The sequence below is a fragment of the Melanaphis sacchari genome, unplaced genomic scaffold, assembly GCF_002803265.2.
Source record: "Melanaphis sacchari strain LSU unplaced genomic scaffold, SCAv2.0 Contig43_pilon_pilon, whole genome shotgun sequence".
NCBI lineage: Eukaryota > Metazoa > Arthropoda > Insecta > Hemiptera > Aphididae > Melanaphis > Melanaphis sacchari.
In genome coordinates this window covers 2,856,938-2,880,818 of record NW_020271284.1, presented here as the reverse complement: position 1 = coordinate 2,880,818, position 23,881 = coordinate 2,856,938, and the positions used below count along the sequence as shown (strand labels likewise).

The window sequence follows — 23,881 nt, the reverse complement described above, 5'->3', positions numbered from 1 at the left end:
TTTTAATTTTATAAAATCATGATAATTTGATTACGCGCCATATTACATATTATGTTCAAGGTATAAAATTATACATAAATCATAATAATATTATATACATAGGTTATAGATGAATTGTACATATACCTAAGATATACAATTTAAAAATTTAAAAATTAGTCACTTTCAATGAATACTATTTATAATATGTTTTTTTTAAATCAAATTATACTCAAAAATTATATTATTAATTAATTATTAACACTGTGTTTTATTTTTAGAAACTTAATTTTACTAGGTTAACATTCAAAATCGATAATTAAAATTATTGATATATTTATAGCATTACATTATATTATAATACTATATAAAACTTCATTACTTAAAAATCTTGAATACAAATGAAAAATGTATTTCACCTAAAAATTAGCTTATGACTTTAGAAATTCATCAATAATTGAACTCTATCAATTATTGACATATATTATTTCTTCATTTACAAAAGAAAAAAAAACAAACTTTGTACCTATCTTCAATAACAGTCTCATAGAAAAGACATTTTAAAATTAAATTGAATTCATTCATATTATGAATATCAATTATTGCTACAATAGACACTATTATAGTTTCTTAAAAGAAAAAAATATAGTAAAATTAATGAAATTAATTGTCTGAAAAGTATCGCAAAACATAGTTTGATACTCTGCAAAGTACGTAATTAATACTAATAATATATTTAATTTATGGTACCTAAATAACTATAAGTGCTAACCAATTTTAATTATACAGTTATAATTTTCTAATAAAATCATATTTTGCAACATAATTTATATTTACTTGTTTCATTTATTATATCATAATAACTCAGAAGAAGACAACTTTTTCTGAATTTAAATTTTATTTTGATTTTGATTTAAGAACACTGGATAGTATACTGTATAGTTTTCATAATTTATTTCTTGTAAGATTAAATATTTAGTCATTAAAATTAAATATAAAACTACGTCTAACAATAGAAATACAATAAATCAACTTTTTAAGAATTTTAATATCTAAACAAAAAAATTAAAGAGCTTGCTGTATTTTAAGCATCTACAACTACGTATTACAAACTACAATCAAAACGAAATGTCTGATAATGTGATATTATATGGTAACCAATTTCAAAGTCAGGAGGCGGGAGAAATAGGCCATGTTTCTTTTAATAGTTGTATTTTTCTAAGTATGACAATGTATAAAAATAAATATTGACTAGCTTAAAAAAATAATCTTCTATAAAAATGAAAATATTAGGTTTGATTTGGACACAATAATAGTATAATATTATAAGTATGTACTTTATTAAGATGTAAGTTTTTGTAATAAATAATTTAAATAAAAAAGTTGTTAAAAATTTTATTTATTTAATTTCAATATAATGTATTTAATATTATGTATTTGACCATTTAATAAGCATAAAAGTTATTTCAGTTCAAACGATATAAATTTTATTTTTGTAAACTTTTTTTAATAGCTTTCCTCCTCTTTTAGTTTTCCTAACTCCACCATTGTTGGTACCTATATTTATTTTAGTCTTCGTTTTTAAGTGTGCCTATAAATTAAAACATTTAGATATGTACTTGTTCATATTAATAATACGAAGTATAAAAATATGATATATGTATCATATTCATAAATATAATCATATATTATATTGTTTATTCATTAATGTACGTATACCTACTCAAATATTTTTTTAAATATACAACTAAAATATACATACAGCTTGAATTATGCATGCATCTGATCATATAAACTATTGATGTGTTATATCTATCATAATGTATATGTATAATAATATCCTTTAACTATCTAAATATTGATTGTATAGCTGTATAAGTATATTAGCGTGTCTATGTAATTTGCCTTTAGGTTATAGCCACTAATTCGTTCGACATACTGTGTACTTACTGTTAATGTTTGCTTATTTTAGTGTATTGAATAATATTTAGGCGTGCTCTCTTTTGCTTAATCATGAATATTATGTAGAATATAATTATATTATTAATCTGATTGGCTAGGCAGAAACAATTTAAAAATTCACGATAAAAAGGTCGTGGTCTTTAAAATGATCAACTATAGATTTTGAAAAACCCAATTTTTAAATGTTAAATTAATTTACAAAGTGCTGATTTGCAACCGAAATTATAATTTTGCTATCGAGTGAGGGGAGGTTTTCCTCCACAACGACAGACCTCTTTTAGTTCAAAGTCGGTAAATTGCATTTACAAAAAAGGTCAGTCATATTCTACGTAAATAACATTGCGACATCTGTATTTTTGGAACGTATGTAAAATGTGTCCCAGCATAATCTGTTTATTTCCAATTAACAAAACAACTTAAAGGTAAATAATAATCTACGATTTAGTTAATATATTTACTAACACATATAATATATCTAGCAGCTAGTGTAAATTTGATCGTGATTGGTGTGAAATTTATATTTATAAGTGGCTAGTACTAATAATATAAAAACTTAAACTTTTCAAAATGTAAAATTAATTATAAGAAATGTACGAAATTCTCGAGCTTCTATCCTACTAGAATTACCAGCTACTTTCATAAAATTATTGTGTTACATGGCATATTTGATAACATGAAATTTAAAGCAAACGAAAATGAAAATTATTTGTTAGTTAATAGTAAATTACGACTCAAGTATATTTTGTATGTAAATAAAATGTATACTGCATTACAGTTGCAGTATTATTACGATATAATATTGTAAAATTTTACAAAAAATCATAATTAAACAATGTTGATTTTTATTTTATTTTTCAAAATAAAACCTCTAAAAATGAACATAATTGTCAATTAAATTCAAATCATTTGAGTGTATTACATTTTATTATTTTTGAATCTATTCTGGAGCGTAATATTAATATTGGTTGTAAGTAATAAAAGCTATAAAATATAATAATATTATATTTTATGAAATTAAAAAACAAACGAAATACTGTTTTAAATAATTATCAATGTGTGCGCTTACGTCAAAAATTAAAATATTCTTCGCTTTCATATACTGTGTAATATTATGATTTTCTATCTACGATTGAAATCAGCTGATAGGTATATATATGTAATACATACATTACAATGGTTATTATAATAGTGTGAACACGTGCACTTTGTAGTATATATATTACATAATATAATATACTAGCCGATTCGTCACAAAAACTAGTATAACCTTTTAAAAAAAATTGGAAAATGTTAAAGAGTGTCATTAGAAAATTTGGACATTTAAATACAATACACCCCTTCCCATCCTCTCTAGATAAAAAAAAAATTAAAAATCGGATGATGTGGTGACTTTTAAGAGAATATTTGGAGCGACTTTGTGGAAAAAAATGGTGACAATACCAAAATAGGAATATAAAAAAGACCTGTTCTTGCGGACCTTATTGAGAGGCCCCAAAAATTAGCTTTATTTTCTAATTTTTTCAAGAACTTTATTATTAACTTTTGAGTTAATTAAATCTTACCATAAAAAAATGTGAATAAATACAAGCTATAAATAAATAGATAATCTTTAAATTAATAGATATTTTTAAAATTTAATTCCGTATAAATAATATAAAAACTCTTATCACATAAGTGTTTTAATGATAACTATGGTTACAAAACAATAATTTAATTTTAATAATAATATTAGACATATTATGTAAAAATCTCCATTTTACTTAATTTATTTTATTTTTTTTACTAACAAAAGTGGTACTAAAACCTTCAACAGGCTATCGGATATAATAGTAAAAAATTTTAGTCAAATTAGTTCAGTAGTTTTTTTGGTTAACGTGGTTGTAGAAAACCTCTACAATTTTATATATTAGTATAGATTATACCTTTAGACTTATGTTAAATCGTATTTGTTTTTTATAGGTAATCATTAACCATATATGGGACTAACCATATTTAATTTTTTTTGATTAGATACTAATTTTGATAGCATTTTAAAAATATTTTCAGCCTGCTACCGAAATATTTGTCGAATCTGTCTCGTTTTATCGTTATAGTTCCATGTATTTTTACCAGGTAATCGTTAAAACAAATTATATTATATTTACATTTTACATATATTAAATTTTTTTAGTGTAACTTAAGCGTTTTTTTTAAAAAAATTCAACCTAAAAATTCTTTCATATTCAATTACTTGGAATTTATGTACCACTGATGTCTGGTTGGAATTTAGGTCAAAATATCCAAATTATAAAAATGAAGAAAAAAATTTTTATAAAAAACACAAATATTTTGAAACGTCAATATAATTATTAACTAGTATAAAATAAAATTTAAGTTGATATTTAAAGCAATTCAATGACACGTAAATCAGTAGACTAAATACACTATTTTCTAAAAATCCATTCAATTTTTGCAATTTTATAAATGTCTTTGATTGCTCATTTTCAATTTTTTTATGCGATCCTATATTTACGTTCAAAATACCGATCAGATCTGTAACTTTCTTAGATATGATACTTTTTAAATAAGTTAATTCGCTATTATCGTGGAAGAAGAATCATGTTACTTTATCATCAAATTAAAATCGATCATTCTCAATAACTAATTTATTAAAAAAAATTAGGATTATTCTTCGATTTTTGTTTTCTTGATTTTGTTTTTACAATTTTTTTATAATTTGATCAGCCGACATCATAGTTTTTATATCACGATGCACTTTTAATACCATTTCTGCAAATATTTATTCGAGCTTTTTTTTTTTATTAGCATTTCAAAGTTGAAACATTTCGTTGAGATATTTTGTGACATTATCCCATTTATGTAATTAGTGATCAGACATCTTGGGATTACGTGCGATTTAGAATGGTCTAATGAAGTTTTTAATACGAGTATTTATGGTCAGTAAAGTTGATGAATTTGATTTTACGCAGTACTTTAGTATTTTTTTAATACTTTTATATTTTACAGTATACATGTGTTCATTTAATAAGCAACCTTAGTTTGATCTTGATACTTTTATACTAACAATTTAACTTAATTTTAAAAAATTCTATAAATTACATTTAATGCCAACACGAAAACCGAACGACGTTTACAATAATGATAACATTAACAGCGTATTATAGGCGACGATAACTATAACTTATGGGAGTTTTAAAACTCTACACTATAGACATAGTAGAGATACAACCACAACGTATAGATACAAAATAAAAAAATCTTAAATATAATAATCAAATAAAATCGTTATAGTCGATTGCACTTGTTGGTTTTGCTGATAATGTCAACGATAAAATACGTATTGATATATTATGACGTGGCGTTTCGTGAATTTTCCAAGTGGAAAGAAAATTATTAATATATATTATTACATAGTGTTATATACTAATCTACGTAATTGAATTATATACCATTTTAATTTATATTGTATTTTTAATTATTTTATCATGTCGACATTTCAAAATGTCTGGGTTCATTTTTAGAAAGTTTTTCTAAATTTGAATATTTTGACCGATTACACTCTAGTAGATACACTATATCAGATGAAAACAGCTTTTTATAAAATAACATACCTAAATTGAATGAATAAGTTTAATTAAGGATAAACCCTCTTAAAATGTACAAATAGAAAAATTAGCCCACTCAAATAATTTGTCAGTGCAGGTTACTACAATAAATAATAAATAATAAAAGTAATATGTGTATAATATTATTAACTTTCAATTCAAATATCTTTGGAACGTAAATAAAAATATTAACAATTTTTGAAAAAAAATTAAATACGATAAATTTTTTGATTCCATTACCAAAGCTCATATTAATCCACAGACCACACCAAAATAAATATTTAAGTATTAAATATTAATGCATTAGTATATCTAAACGATATTAGTTGAATCCAGTTTCAATGAGCAGACATACTGGTATACTAGATTCATTTACAAAAAAAAAAAAAAAAATAGTTATATTATTTTAAAATTAATATATTTAAGTCTAACTATAAAGAGTTTTCACTGTATATCTTTTTATACATTATTTAAAATTAAAATTCAAGTATACATATGAGTAAATCAGTACATGCATAGTATCACACTTAGGTTTTGCATAGTGTTTAGAGTAACATTATATTTTCAATTTCAGAGAGCGGCTTTGATATGCAATAAATTATTTTTAAATATCAGCCACTTTTAAAATTATAGAAAATTTCTGCCTATGATTAAGGGGGATGACTAGAATGTCAAACCACTTCAAACAATTTTTCATAGTTTACAATATTAAAGAAAATTCTATAATTTTTAATTTTTGCTAAGAATTTTGATGAAATGCCTTATTGAAATTGAGTAAAATTCACATCATATAATTCATTCATTCCCGTTGACAAATGAGTAACGAAATGGGAAAACTTGGTAGTATGACAATTAATTATTTAATAATTTTTAAAAATTTCCAACATTTTTTTTTAAATCGTTAATTTTCTTTTTTTTTAAACGGCTGTTTATATAAAATTATTACATCGTATAGTATTTTGAATAAAATTAAAATGATTTTATTTGTATAATTTATTAATTTATAAATAATATGATTTAGTTTTATCTGTAGTTTATAGTAGAGACACTGTTAGGTAGGATACAAGATCAATACCACCTATGCATCCTTACTTTCATAATTTTTTTTAAAGGATTCAGCCTTCTCATTTAGTTGTAAAAAAAGTCAAATAACTAAGAAATATATTTGAAATACTTTTTCTACGTACGATTCTTCTGTCTGTGTGTATTTTAATTATTTTTCTTATTTTAATATTTCAAGTACTTATAAAATAAGCAACTAATTGCTTTTCGATAGTTCATTATAAATGATTCATCAATTATTTATATTTATATTAATTCAGACCTTTTAATAAGTTCATTGTTAGAACTTAGATAGTAGTGATAATACTTTCCATGTATAGTGGTAGCCATCTTTGATTTCCCAACTCTCACTTACAGATACTTATATTATTCCCTGATCATGTCATCACGGTCGTCACAGTCCTTTCACCTTTACGTATTTCATTACTTCAAATGCGTTTGAATTCATTACTTAATTTATGGTGACTTTCGCTGAAGACGACGGAGAAATAAATTATACTAACAAGATATGATAAAACACTAAAAGACAATTGTCTTTTTAATATAATTATTAATTAAGCGTGTCTAGTCTCCGTGATTTTCAATTAATTGTTTGTGTCTCATTTCATGGTGGGGTATTTTTTCATCAAGTTCATGTTTTCTTTTACATTGTTCCATATCTTTACGTCACTATGATATAATAAAACCATTTATGTATTATACTACATACATGGTGATTCTAGAAGCATGCTCACCTCCTTTCTTTTATTGTTTAGTAAAGCATTTATTAAAATTCTGATTTTTGTAAGAAAATAAAATTATCCTAGGTACTGTACAGTTAAGTATAAACGATGATATCTCCTCGTCAATACGATGATATAATCAAATTTTCCGCTAAAAGATTAAGAAATAAAGTATTTATATTTTGGATTATAAATTAATCATTTAAATTTTTTACTAAGTTAAAATATTTTTTTTATTCACTGTTATACATAAATGCACAGATTGAAAAAAGTTGTCTACAAGTTGATTTTTATTTTAAGTACTCTATTTAATGAATATATTTTGTATTTTTAATGTTTTATTAAATATTGTTTAAGAAAAATTAATAATGTAACAGTATAAAATAAAATATACGATATAATAAATATTAATATTTTATTTTCCTTATTACAACTTTATTATAGCTTTGAATATAAACGCATACACTTTTTTTTAAATATAATTTTAAAGCATTTAAATGAATATGGGTAATAATTTGTTGTGCTTTAATAGAGAGTTGACGAGTGATTTATAGATCTGTATAATGAACACAATAGTTAGTGGTATACTATAAGATAATAAATTGATAAATTTACTATAATTTCATATTCTTTTGAAAAAATGTGGGAAAATAAGTATCAATCTATTGTAGGGCAAGTATTGAGCGAATCACTGTGATGTGTAGGGCTGTGAATTTGTAGAAAAGTGCAATTTTTTTTAGTGATTACGACATGTAGCTTTGTAAGTACAATATTTGAGTTATGTAACAACAAATCCATTTATGAAACTTATATTTTACATTTTTTAATTTTTTAGGTCATTTGTTTGCATAAGTAGGTCATATTTTCCTTTTTTAATTAATTTTCTGGCATTTTTAATTACATTTCATCAATTAACATTTTTGAAAACCTTAATATTAACAAAATAAATACATAAATAACATTTTAAAAAATAATTCAACTGAATAGCATTATACAAAATTCAAATACAATCAACATTTTTAATATTTTTTTTTTTTTATTATTAAATAAACATATTTTTATGCATGTAAAATGTTTAAAATTAAATTAAAAACTATTTTAAACGTATATTATACAATAATTTTTAAAATTTTATGCTACATTTTTTGCATTTTAAGTACATATCTTATTTTTTGACATTTTTTTAAGTTTTTTTTTTTGTAACTCAAAAACAAATAACCATATAGAGTTTAAAAAAATATACTTTGGGTCAAAAATCTTAGATATTTAGTACAAATATCTTTATAAGTATATTGTTAATTTATCATCTAAAAATATTAAAAGTACATAGTCACAATAGTTATAAATGTTTAAAGTTAAAATGTTTACGAAATTTCAAACTAATAATATCTCGAAAATTTGCAATTTAATTTGTAGTTAAAAATTTATAAACATTTTCTTTTTATATTTAAAAATTGAAAGTCAAATAAAAATTTCCTCATATTGGTTTTTCTACCAATAATAAAAAAAAAAAAGTTTCTGAAAAATCACATTAATATTTTATGAGCAGTTCAAGTTAAAATTTTTACAACATTGAGGATACTCGCCCTTAATATAACTATATTTTTCGATCAATTTTTATATTATAGATATGTTATATATTATAATTTAAAAATAAATATCATAAATATTTGAAATTTTCACCATATTTTTATATTATAATCCCAAATATGGCTAAATATTTTGATTCTTTGTGAGCTATTAAAAAACATTTAAGAATTTTAGTTATTCTTAATTTCTTTTTTATTAATGTTGATAAAAGTTTTTTCGATTGGTCAAACAACTTGAAAATTTAGTACAAGATTCCTCATAAATTTTTTTTTAACTAATTAAAAATAATTAAGGTACATATGATAGACATGATTTTTATTAATAACTATTTGAAGTTCAACTTTTCATAAAATTTGTAGAAATAACGAAAATTTACAAATAATTAGTAGTTCATATACAGTGACCAAAAAATCTCAAAAATATTTAAACATATATTTTCTTTATAGACATTTTAAGTTAAAGTTTGAACGAAATTACATATACTTTAAACTATTCATCAAACTTTATTCTATTCATTATTTTATTATAGTTAAAAAATAATATTTGTGAAGGTGTACAACTTTAGCATGTATTAAAGTATATTATATTGCATACAAAAAATTACTTTTTCAAATGTAATGTTATTTTTGCAAAAATTAATTCACTACTGCAGTACTATTAGTTGAACAAATTACTTAGATACCTATATCATATAATATACTTACTAATATAGCTTGACAAATAGTCTTTGTTCAAAATCTTTTTCGTATGCAATGAATAAATTACTAAAATTAAATGTAACACGACGTGATAAGGTCACTCAGCATCTACTGTATAGTAGAGCGGTTACTTCCTTTCTTTGTTTAATTTTTAACCCATAATTAAAATTTACAATTTAATGTCTATTATTTAAATATAATATAGTTTATATATACATGTTTTATGTATTCTTACAAACTTGTAATAATTTAATAGTTGTATAGTATAAATTTACGTATCATTGATACTTATAGTATCTATATAATTTTAGAAAAAATGACGTCTTAACGTAGGTATTAAATAGCGGTGATAAATTTTATGATGATACCACGGCAATCCTTAAATATAATACATTCGAGAGGAAGTAAAAGACTATAATATCACTTCAAAAATAAATTGAAATCCATAGCAGTATTATAAAACTGTAACTGGGAATAAAAATCGCAATAAAAATACTAGACTACTATTTAAATCAAATTTAATATAAGTAAACTATGAGTAATTTTTTTGTGATATTTTCATCAAGAACTTTGAAATTCGCATACATCGTATTGCTGTATTAATTTATAACACCGACTATAGAATAAATAAAGAAATATTCTATACAAGTAATTTACTTAACTTCGTGTATTTATATATATATAAATATTAAGCTACAATACTTTTTCCTAAAACATTTAACCAATTCAGAAAATCCACATAACCATAATGTTTAGATAGTAACATTCTTTTTTTTTTTCTTAACAATTCGCAGTAATTGTGACCATGTTTGAATTGTTATCTAAATAAACTATACTAAAAAGCTTTTAGAATTTATAAGTAAAATATTTTTTTTAGATTCAGATCAAACCAAAAAACTAATAATCTCACTTTATAGTTTATTTTTTTCCAAAAAATACTTTTTTAGAAAAATAAAATGTTTCTTTAAAGTTGCACGTACTTCTTTTATCGATGACAATATCTATAATTCTAATAAATAAACGATAAAGCTATAAAATCATATTTTGTGCAGGATTATCTCAGAAACTACTGGACCGATTTCAATAAAAGTTATATCAATAGATTTCTTAAAATTTGGAACATATTTTTAGCTTATTTTTCTACTTAAATAAGTTGTTATACATTAAATAGCAATTAAATTTAATTTTGGTTTACAAAAACCAAAGCATTTTTTTTTTTTAAGCTTGTAGGTATGCAATAAGTGATTTAATATAATTTTGTTTTTTTTTTCTATTGATATCTGATATATATATATATATATAGTCGACGGGGATTTATTTGGAAAAACCCTGATTTTTTTACAGTCAATATTGTATGTCACCGGTTCTAGGACAAACACATCATTCAGGTACGTACATTCCACTAACAACGTGACAAATAAAATATCGTTTACCTCATGAGGGCTTTAAAAAATTGACTTTTGTAATAATTTTTATTTTTATCTTACTTATCATTAGGGCCCGGATTTATATGTATTTGCATGTTTTTTTTTCTGAATAATCCAAAAAATAGCTAAGTAAACTACAAGTTTGATTTGTAGTCAATAGATCCTAAATATTAAGTTTTATTTTGCATATTTTGTGATTTTTTGAGATGAGGTACCTATTGTATATTTCTGTATTTTACGAATTTTTTATTGCATTTATACGATTTTTAAATGCATAATAATATGTAATATTTTGCTTATTTTAATTAAAATATTGTATTACTTATAATTATATTTATAATTTATGTAATTTGACAAAGTCGTTTTCTTATTTTATCTGAGACCTATCGGGACAATTAGTAATCTGTTATTGAGTAGACTTTAGTGAATCATACATTCATCGTGCTTGTCGTGATCCGTGTGTGCATAAATTTCATATGATTTTATTATTTATACTTCGTGAAAATAAAAGAATTTTTTTTAATCGATTTTTTTTGCATATTTTTGTAAATTTAAAGTGTATATTTAAATGATGATCAGTGCATAAATGCATGCATATTTAGTACGTTTTTAGTGCATATAATTGTGGGCCCTACTTATCATCAATGCAAAGTGTTCAAATTATATACGCCGTGATACTTGTACTCGATTAAAAAAATGTAATATTTCACGAAACACGCACCGATAAATGGTACATGTCTGTATGTCAGTTTGGCTAGGAAAGGTTTCAAAACTATTTTAACAGAGTTTCCACGGATATTATATTTTATAACGAAAATCCGAAAACAATAGGTAGACTAATTTTAAACCGGTCTGGATCGGATAGTCAGATAATATAAATTAATAAAACCTATTATAATTATTTTAATTATTATTATATTATTCATGAATTTAAATATATATAAATGCTATTTAAATATTTCTTGAGCTTTGGTAAAACCTCAAATTTTAACAATATATATAGTAAAAATTAATATAATATAATATAAATAAAATATAACAAACCATTACATGTTCAATCAGTTATTCCGTACCCATCTTGTATGATATATTTTATTTCAAAATTAGATGTACCATTGTACCTATTATTATAATATTTGTGTGAAAATGCTTTATGGTTGCAAAGTTATAAGATTTCCATAATTTATTTGATTATTTATATTAAAAACTCCTAAAAAAATTTACAAAGCATTTTCTCACACGAAATATTTTAAAACGATAAAAATGTGAGGTTAAAAATTTGAAGTAAATAATAAATGTAAATAATACGAACAACACTTTACTCGTATAAATCATAAATGTGTAGGTAGTCTAAACATAAAAGCTTGTTTGTCCTGTGAGATGGTTATATACTGCTATTATATTATCACACACATGCCGGATTCATTTAACGATTTGTGTTTATAAAATACCAATAATTAATAATGCTTTTTTTAATAACAATACATTGATGCTTATGTACAAATTTTATTCTTTTAATATATTTTAATGATCATGACACTTCTGAATTTAAAGAAATGTAGGTAGGTATGCAGTGAATTAAAAAAAATAAATAAATATATATATATATTAATACATATATGGTTAGTTAATTGTTAGTATACTTCGGTAAACTCTGCCAAACGTCTTATAAAAATAGGAGTAATGATAACAACACGTCGTTCTAGCTGTTATTCGCAAAATCTTGGTTCATTATAATATTTTCACCAGGATTTTCGTTTTGAATTTCTAATTTAAAACGGTTCGGGGATTTAAATAATCTTATTTCATAATTTTATTTTCATGAGCTAAGTTGATGACAAAGACCCAGAAGTAGATGTTATTAACGAACTTGACAGATTTATTTTATTTAAAAGCAATGCGTTTGAATTACTATCCTTAAATAAATCTTCAGAAGAGTAAGAGACGAGATAGTTTAAATTTTTATTTATCGTATTCAATTGCTTATGGTATTTATTTATTGATATTTTTATTGCTTATATTCATATGGTCATATAGGAATGGTTTATTTTCGTAAATATTTTAATTGTGTTTAATGTTTTTTTTTCGACATAGGGATGAACATATTTTTAATTTATATTAGGACTTAAGAAACGGTGTAAAAAAAACATGATTTAGATAGGTATCAGTTTTGTATTTCTATTGAATTACTTAATGACAATATTATTCATACTATTATATAATAAAGACGCGTATTCTTAGTTTGTACAAATAATGAAGTAGGTATAACAGTACTTTAGATGTTTAATTCATAAATAAACCAAAAAATAAAAAAATAATCGGGATAAGAATGAAAAAAGAAAGCAATAATATAATAAAATAAGTAAAGTCAAAATAATTTTTTGAAACGACTGTCTGCACTGTAAGTTTAATTTTCGACATTGATTGAAAAGTTGGAAAATGATATTTTTCTGTTTAGCGGAGAGTAACTGTTTTTATCCGACTGTTATCTATATATCTTTCTAAAAAGTGAGTAAGAAATTGGAAATGCCCAGCTTCAAAGCGGTCGGAAAAGTTCCAAATTAGATTAATATACATGTGTATCGATATATTTTATTTAACATATCAAATATTAACTGAAGAGTGGGTTACTCCTTTATTTCTGATGAAAAAAATTGGTAAATATAGATACTGTGAATTTCAAGTACAATTTATTATGGATTACTCCATATCATATACTTAATAATGATAAAGGCGTTGAAAAAAAAATAGTATCTACGAGTAACTCATGCGTGAAAGCAATTTCATTTAGATACCTCACTTACACTTCGTGCACTTGCTATTAACTCATTAAATCATAAAATAGCACCTTTAGAAATGTAATATTGTGTTTTTTTTTTAATTGAAGCATATATATATATATATTTAAATATTATATTTCTAACCTATCTACTAATTAAACCTATAGGGTTTTTATTATATTAAATTTGAACTTAAATTAAACAATTTTTTTTTAATAGATTATTTAAACAACAGTGAATTTCAATATCATCTTTCAATACATCTTTAAAACGTATTTAATATTATTTTTATATTTAACTTCGTAATGCCATATTTGATGTGATTTAAAACAGAAAAAGTACAAAAATTAGCTGGATCTTATATCTTATATCTTAGTGATAACACCAATTTCATTATAAGATTGATAAACGTAATACAACATATTTTATGTTTTGTACTAAGACATTCACACCTATATTTTTTTAAATATAACTTTAAATGCGTTTTATTTAAGAATTTTTGTACAATACGTAGTTCAAATTGTTAGAAATCGTTTACGGTGTTAATTTTTTTGTATAATAAAACATATTATATTAATTATTGTATTGTTTTTACTGTATAGTGTACAAAAAATAAAGCTTAAATTGCATATTACTATTGCAATATAACTTTTTTTTTATTTTGAATTAAAACTATTAACAATCTGTACTCATGGTAAAATAAGCTTAAGAAATATTTGAAAATTATAATAATAATAGAATTAATACAAATTAATACAAACGAATACTTATATGTAACCCTATTATAATTTTACATGAAATCTTGAATTGAAGAAACTGTCCAGTAACAGCACTTCGGCAAAGAGTTTTTTTTTTTTATTGATTAATGTAGACCTGTGTATGCAATATAACTTAATAGATAATTATGCATTTTCTATAAGATATCGAATTATTTTTGTTTCCAATATTTATTAAATTATTAACAAACCATTTACACTACCAGGATTTTCATAGGTTCAAACCCTATAATTTTAAGTTTTATTTTCATTTTTAATAAATGTTTTGGTAATTTGGTTGAAATAAAATAAAGCAGAATATATGTTACGATCAATATGATAGATAGATGTTAGATATTATAAATAAGACATAAAAATATATTGTAATGCTTTCTTGTTTCAGTCATAAAATAGTGATAGGGTATATCGAAAAACAAAAAATAATTGCGCATGAAAATTTTCGAAAGGTTCAAAAACACAAACTACAATATCGCTTAGCTTAGCAAAATTGAAGACAAATAAAGAAGATATTGCAAATATCTACATACGTAAATATGGTAGATATAAATATAAAAAATTCACTAAATATCGATTTCCTGAAATTATTTAAGATTTAACATCCTATTTTGTTTCTCTATACGAAAATACAATTATCTTGAATACATTTTCTTTGATCTTTTATTGTGTAAATTAGATTTCTTTCTAAAAGAGGACTACTAAAAAAAAAAAATGTATTAATAATTTATAAATTGTAATTTTATTTTATTTTATTTAAAACAAATTTTTACTTTTATTGTATTATTCTAGTGTACAAAGGAATACGCTTACTTTGTCTAACGTATGTTTAGTGTAATTTAATACCCTATACCAAGTATTAAATTAAAATAGAAAATGTTAACGATGAAATAAATAAAACTTGAAAAAGAATATAACCTTTAGTATAAATATTGTCATTTTATTTTTTTCATGTATAACAAAGACTAAGGAGATCAATTATTGAGAAATCTGAGAAATTTCAGCGTTTCTGATAAGTAATATTATATTCTTATATATATATATTTTTTTTTAAAGTACTTATTGCATTTATTTCCGTTTTTATGGCTTTAATTTTATTTATCGTCAATAAAATAGAAATATATCTTATTTATATTGTTCAAACAAGATACATCATCACGACATCATTAGTTTTAGATTCTGAAAGAAGCAATAAATATGTATAGGTTTTACAATAATATATGTTTTGTCGTGTCTGTAGTATCTTTATAATAAGGGAAAAACTGAAAACAAGTAAGGAATACGGAAATAGTTACGTAACACTATATATTATAATTATACATTAAAAAACTCGATTTTATTTTTTTTTTTTATAGTTAAAAAATATATAACCGTAGATATGTCAAAATTTTTAGTAAATAAAAATATTTTAGTAATTAAATCAATTTTAAAAGTTAGTGCTCGTAATATAATTTTTTTGTGACCCTTTAAATATTTTATTTTTTGACTTACAGTTTTAAACATAATAGGTACAGCAAAAGTTGGTTTTACTACAATTAAAAAATACTGAAAATACGGTCACAATTTTTTAACTGTTCTAAATTACACTTATAAATTGTACATGAAATTTAACAATAATATGAAAATTCACAATTGTTTTGTAATATCTCAACCTAACACCTTTAAAAATTTAATAAAAGTTTTCTTTAAATTATTCTGATAAGAACCTATAAATCTTGAAAATTTAAATATAAATTGTTTTTTTAATTATGTAAAATGTAATTGTTAACGAAATCGTAGGTATATTCAAATTAAAAATGATTATTTTAGTTATTTTGTTTAAATATAATTTAAAGTGATTACCTACAAAAATTATTAATTATTATATATAAAAAAAAAAAAAAAAAAAAAAATGATGATGTGAAGAAATAAATGTTTTTAAGTAAAATCAGTTTTTTATGAAAAATACATAGAAATATTTTAAACGATTTCAATTCTTAAGCTATTTATAAGCATTTGGAATTTATGTAATGGCTGATAAAAATAAATAGACTCAAACAAAAAACTTAAAAATCTAATAAAATATCCCAAATTAGATGAAATATTGAAAATAAGAAAATTATTTTATAGTTGGGAGTTATCATAGTTTTAATACTAAAAGCTATGAATAAAAAATAAAAATTATAAAAATATATAAAAATTTTAATATTTATGCCTAAGGTTTGAAAATATAATATATTTTTCTTACTAAAATCATAAAAAGTAGTTAATAGTGTTCTGGGAGAAATCTCCAAAAGTTTTGAAGTAAAAACAGTGCTAAGATAAGGAGACACACTGTCCCCAGTTTTATTCAACTTAGCACGAGAACAAGTGATAAAAGATACGAGAAATAACAGTCCTATGGAACTATTTGGAAACAAGACTCTATACTATACTATAATACCGATGGTATTGTTATCGTGGGAGAATCTCAAGACCAGATAATCTTAAGTATACACACTTAAAGTAATAGAAACTAGACAAATAATAGGATTGAAAATTAATAAAGATGAATCAAAGTATATGATAATTACCTACCAAGCGTTTAATCAATAAAAAATTCTCAATATAGATCAATGCACTTTTGAAACTTTAAATACCCGGGAATCAATATAAACGTTAACAATAATAATATACACAATGAGATAAATTGAAATGTTTTAGTCAAGACTAATATCAAAAGAATCAAAGATAAAGTTCTATACTGTTTACCTTCGTCCGAAGTCTAATTATCATGTATGGATGTGAAATTTGGTTAACAACAAAGGGTGGTGAAGAAAAACTGTTAAATTTCAATAGAAAGATTCTGAGAAGAATCTATAGACCTATGCGAAACCTGGATAATAGAAAATATGAATGGGGAAAAAACGCAGACATTAAAAGCCTATTTCAACAGACCAAATATTCAAAGTTTCTTACTATTCAAAAGATTAGAATGGGCTGAGCATGTATGGCGGGTAAAGCAGTATTTGATCAATAAAGTTTTAATTAATAATCCATCTGGAAAAAGACCACGAGAAAAATCGTGCCAGCGATGGATAGATCGTGTTAAGAATAATGATCTAAAAGGAACTAATCAATCAGTATTAATAGAGGATGCCGATGACAGAGATCGTTGGAGAGCTTAATAGATGCTGCAAAACGCCTTAAAAGCGTGTAAAGCAAAAATAAATAAAAATATATACATTAAGAGTACCTACAGTTGATTTTTGACAGTTAAAATCTTTAATAATAAAAAATATCGGTTATTAAAAGTAAATATATAATCCCTCGAAAATCTCGTGGTGATTTGAATAAAATATTTTGATTTAATTACACTAAATAAATTATAATTTTAAGTAAAATATTGAGTGGTTTAGGCACCAACACGCAAGAATTCAAAACGTTCTCCACTGAGCACTTAGTTATTTCGTAACGTTATGTCAATATATATTTCGTAATTATCATCGTTAATAATTTATTATTATAAATTTAGCTCGTTTTTCCCGAACGCCATTGAATTATTACATAACGTTTGAAATATTAAAATGACTATCAAAATTAATATCAATAAAGCTAAATAAAGTTCGATGTGGCATAAAATAACTGCAAATTTTCTAAAAATAATTAATTCCAAGTATTGCGTATTTGTGTTTCGTATTGCTTTTGTTTTTATATCGTTTAATTTATATTTATTTTATTATGTATTAATAATATCGCATACATAACATGCATATATACGTATTACATATATACATATATATATATACATACAGTGAAACCTCTGAATAGCGGACACTCTTGGTCACCAACATTTTGTTCGTTATTCAGAGGGGATACATTTTTATATTTTTACAAATTATTATTAATTACATATTATTATTTAAAGTATATTTTTACAATCAAAATCAAGATCATGTACATATATTTTTAAATTATTTTGGTTTGAATAAATCGGTGAGCTTTGTCGAAATCGTATCGTCCCATAACGAGTTTGTTATCGTAATTACATTATTACGAGTGTGCATACGTATGTGAATACGTATTATTTTAAAATAATGATTAGGGATTTACCATTATTTTAAACATTGCCTAATAAAATAATATCCGTTATTTGGAGAGTCCGCTATTCGGAGGTTTTCCTATTGAAAAGTAATGAAAATGTTCCCGTTCCCCAAAAAACGTCCGCTATTGGGAGGTGTTCGTTAGTGGAGGTTTCACTGTATTTAATATACATATATACATACATACGTCATACATACTATGGCTAAACACTCAGGTATGTCAGCAATAATTCTAAAATCCGTTCTAAAAAGCGCATTCATGAAATAATAAACAAATCTTAATTTATTATATGGTAATATGACGTCAGCCGGCAAGGATTTTTATCGGCCAAATATTGAAACTTGTTACAACTGTGATAAAAGTTCCTGCCGGCTGACATCATGACATGCGTATCACAGAGTTGCTGACATACCTAAGTATTTAGCCATGATACATACATACATACATACATACATACATACATACAAATATTGTATTTTTATACAAGTTTTTCAAAAATTCTTTGTAAAATTGTCCAAAAAATTAACCAGGAATTATGTATTAGTGTCTATTTTTTATTATTTATTAGCTATAGTTTTATTGAATTACCTATTTATTATACTATATTTTATAATCAATATTACCCTAATCCCTAAGTAAATAAATAAATAGTAGAGTAGATTTGGTTGGATTAATATTAAAATGTATTAACTGATTATATTATATCATATATGAGCAAAGAAAATATATTTTTTAAACTGATAATAAATAATCTTTTATCTATTTATCTAATTTATAAAGATATAATATATTTTTATAGCATATACACTCACATACTATTAAAATATTTATATTATTTATATTTATAAATAAATAAATTATATAATCCAATAAACCTACCAATCAAGAATAAAACAACTAAAAAATATAGTATTTGAGAGTTTAATTTATTTTAGTTCAAAAGCTCAAAATTAATGAAATAATATTTCAGTTATTAACAAAATCATAATAGGATATTATAATATCGACAAAACTACAGTTTTTTAGAAAATTTATCTCTGTCAATAGACATTAAAGTGTTATTCTCCGAAATAAAACATTAATACGTTTCGCTTTTTCAAATAATTTAACAGAAAATTACCAAAGGGATAGGGGAAGAAAAGATCCCTAAATAATTTTGTACAAAAGTTTATCGCTGATTCGTTATAATTTATACTTTTTTATTAGATGTCAATGTCCGAAATCGATTGAGTAAAGACATAATAATCACGAAACTTTTCGAATTTAAACAATTTTATAAACAATTTTAAATTAAATACCCAAGATCATAGACTGTACTCAAAGATAATATTCCGAATAAAGCAATTTAAAAACAACAACTATATGAACCGTGTTATTAATTTTGAACTAATCAAAGAAATCGATTGGTTCTAATGAAAAACACGTCTGCAAATTGTGTGTAAACAATATAATATGAAAAGCCTATGTATAATCTATATGTAGTTTTATGCTTCAGTGAGATGTGAAAAGTGAAATTTAATATAAATGTCTCTAACTTTATAGCGCCATATTGTTATTATTTTATCTTGACTAGCGTATGGTTTTTCAGTGAAAGGAAAATAATGCCGAGCCAACAACAAGAACGCATCAGGTTATCTTCGATGGGTGGGGAATCGACTTGCAGTAACAGTAGCAGCGGAGGCAGTGGCAGTGGCAGTACGACAATGAAAATTCGGAGACGAGTGGTAATGATGGGTGCAGCTAGGGTTGGAAAAACGTCCATAATTAAGCAATTCCTGTATGACCAATTCCCTGACCGATACAAAGAGACTATCGAGGAATTGCACAGAGGTGAGTGAATTGTTTATTTTATAAAAGCATGTGATTTTTTTTTTTACTTAACAATAATTTAAATCTATTTAAAGTAATACATTTTAATTGTCTTGACTGTTGATAATTATATCAAATAACATAATAATTATTAAATATTTTTTTCGTGAAAACTATAAATCATCTTAATTATGCGAAACGTGAAAATGTAGGAAAGCTGTAAAGGTACTCGCCTTAAAATATTTTTTTAAATTAATGTCACGTTTTTAAATTTATAGTTTAAAAAAAAACATTATGATAGTATGTTGTGTCATACTTTTACCTAAATGAGATAAAAGAATATTAAGCCTATATATCCGTTTACTACATCCTATTCATTTTTTTAAATTTGTTTGCTTTTTAATTATTTTTTTCATTAACTATCTCATTAAATATATGCTTTTTTTCATTTCTAACAACAAATTATTTATAAATTAGTAACATATACAAAATTATCTAGTAACTGTATAATACTATCTATATCTCTAGAATGTTAAGAGAATTCAAGAAAATGTATTCAAATACTATTTTTTCAAAGAACTAAAATAAATGTCAACAAAATTCTTAGAACTTGATGTGAAATTGCATATTTATACCAGAAAAATTATGGAAAATATTTAAATACAAGTTTTTAAATTTAAAACTATGTTAAAAATTTTAGATATTATGATATTTATTATATATAAATATATAAAGGTATATAATATTGTGAAATTATCCAATGCATCCAATGCATAAAATAGGCAAATTTCTTCTCAGTTCGTAAAATTGACTGTCAATGCAGTCATTTCATAAACTTGAAATATTTTCATTCTTTTTTTTTCGCACAATTCATAAACCAACATGATTATAAATTTGAATATAATAAAGGTAAAGTACTCAGTAAAAATAAATTGAATTTCAATCGTGGTTATCACATGGCACGCAAAATCACTATGTAATCCATTTTTTAAATGACGCTTTTGTTAGAACATCCTGAAAAAAATTTAAAAAATAAATCAGAAATATTTATTTATTATATTATATTACTTATGTAATTATATTATGCTTTGAAATATATTGTACCTTTTATACATGAACATTTTTAGTATCCTATTGCTACAGTCTTGTAAAGAATACTTATTCGAATATTTAAACAAGTATTAAAAAGTATTCGAATACTATTAGAATACTTTTTTTCTTCTAGATTTTGTCAGCTCTGAAATAGTTGGAATTAACAATTATAGATAATAACTAATACAAACATAATAGTTAATAAATAAACATCAATATAATATATTATATTTAAAAATGATTAATGTATTATATTTCGTTTAATGAATAAAAAAAATATTCATGATTTATAATTTGCCCGATTAATAATAGGAAAATGTCTTATTGCAAATTTAAAACTATTTTTCTGGTACAAAAAAAAAGTATTCAGAATGCTTATTTGACTACTTTTTTAAAAATATATTTAAAATAGTATTTGAATACCAAAAGAAGTATTTAAATAGATTTATTTGAATACATTTATTCGAATGCTTTACAAGAATGCAGTATAGGTATTGCACTAGTTGCATTATTTCCACAAACGTAAATTTTACTTATTCACGTAAACTATGTTTTTGATTATCTTCAATTACCAATCGTTGAAACTCAGTTTTTTTTAATTTAATTCTATGTAAATATATTTAAATTTTACCTCCTCAAGTTCCAATATCATAAGTTTCATTTTTATTTATTCATTATTACTCCAATAATATTAAAAAAAATCTGCTTTACCACAATCAGAATAAGACACAGACCTATTTACATAATCACTAACTGAAATTATTATAAGTTTTTTATTTGCACGTGTAATCATTCAAATTGCTTGTTTTCCAATATTTTCCAATGCTATTTTTCTGATTTTTACCGCTGAATTTTTATCATATTCTTTATTTTCTTTACTTATTTCATTGTTTCTTTACTTATACTATTATCGCTTTGTGTTTCTTTATTTGTATCTTTATTCTTATATATTTCTTTATTTGTCTCTTATTACTTTGTCTAAGATATATGCTGCTCCAATATTTTTATTATTATCGTCTAATTATCTACAGGATGTGTGCTACAGTCATCATATTCTTCTTCAATTCCAGTTTTTGTTTTAGTAAAAAAATTTGATGGCATTCCTACTCTATTCTTGGTTTTATTCCAATTAGAGCATTATATGGTTTTGTTTAAATTTAATTTTGAAAAGATGTATTTTTGTACCATTTTTTGTATTAAACCCAACTCCAGTTGTATTATTTTTTAGTATAAACATGATCAATAAATTCTTAAGGGTAACATTACTTCTTTCCAACGAACCTTGTTTTTTTGGTTTACGTTGCTTACCATTTACCAATATAAGATTTGGCCATAATGAAGCTAATTCTTTTATAATGTCCTACAGTAAATTCTCTACCGTTATCTGATTATAAAACATAATATAGTGTGCCTAAGTTAAGAAATATATTTAATACCTAATATTGATTATACTTCTCTTGCAGTTTTTCTCACTAATGGCCTTAATATACTAAATTTTGTAAGGATTTCCTGATAGTTTAAAATATATTTTTTATAATAACCATCTAGTTAATTTTTAAACTCTACTAAATCTATTTGATCTATATTCTATATAATTAGCTTTTGAATTGCAAAAGATTTTATGATTACACAAGAGCCAATTTATTTTTTTTTCTTAATATTTCAGTGCACCATTCACAATTTTTTCTATAAATTGCAATTATCTTGGAATAATTGAGAAATATTTATTAATTTATTTATGTCTTTTTCTTCTTTGTAGTCAGTTCCAGTATGGATGTTGTGAGTAATTTTTTTTATATTGTCGTCAGTTAATTGCAAAAAATGTATTTTTTTCTTTATTACTAGCTTTAGTAACTCCAGCAATAGCAGTATTTTTCTTCTATGTTGTAATAACTTTCTAGTCTTTTTACTCCTTTTCAGTCATATCTTAAAGCTTCAATAACAGATGTCTCGTAATCCTTAGTCCAACGTTTTTTACAAAGTTTGATTTTTCATCAAAACTCATGGTAAAATGATTTTAAACGATAAAAAATTGTCTACGCAACCCGAACTAAAATATATAATATTGAATGACTATTAAAAAGTAACTGACGTTCTTCTCCAATTACAATATAATATAATAAAGCTTATTTGATAAATTATCAATAGTGAATAAATAAATACTATATATATACTCTCATAATAAATGCGATAAACTGACCGATATGATTATTGCCGGCATATTATCAGTTTATTATTTTTTTGAAAATATGTCTAATTTATGAAATGACTGTATTGATAGTCCATTTCACGAACTAAGCGAAAAAATGCATATTTTATGTAT

The 23,881-nt window shown here is 23.3% G+C and overlaps 1 protein-coding gene across 2 annotated transcripts in view; it reads left to right on the top strand.

Annotated features, from left to right (window-relative positions):
• Positions 1–23,881, top strand: part of LOC112597796 (GTP-binding protein Rhes-like) — a 49,066-nt gene that overhangs the window by 20,942 nt on the left and 4,243 nt on the right. For both annotated transcript variants that reach the window (XM_025344011.1, XM_025344010.1), the window contains exon 2: positions 20,246–20,487. In XM_025344011.1, the coding sequence (XP_025199796.1) occupies positions 20,259–20,487 (229 nt within the window). In that variant the 5' untranslated portion in view covers positions 20,246–20,258. The remainder of the gene's footprint in view (positions 1–20,245; positions 20,488–23,881) is intronic.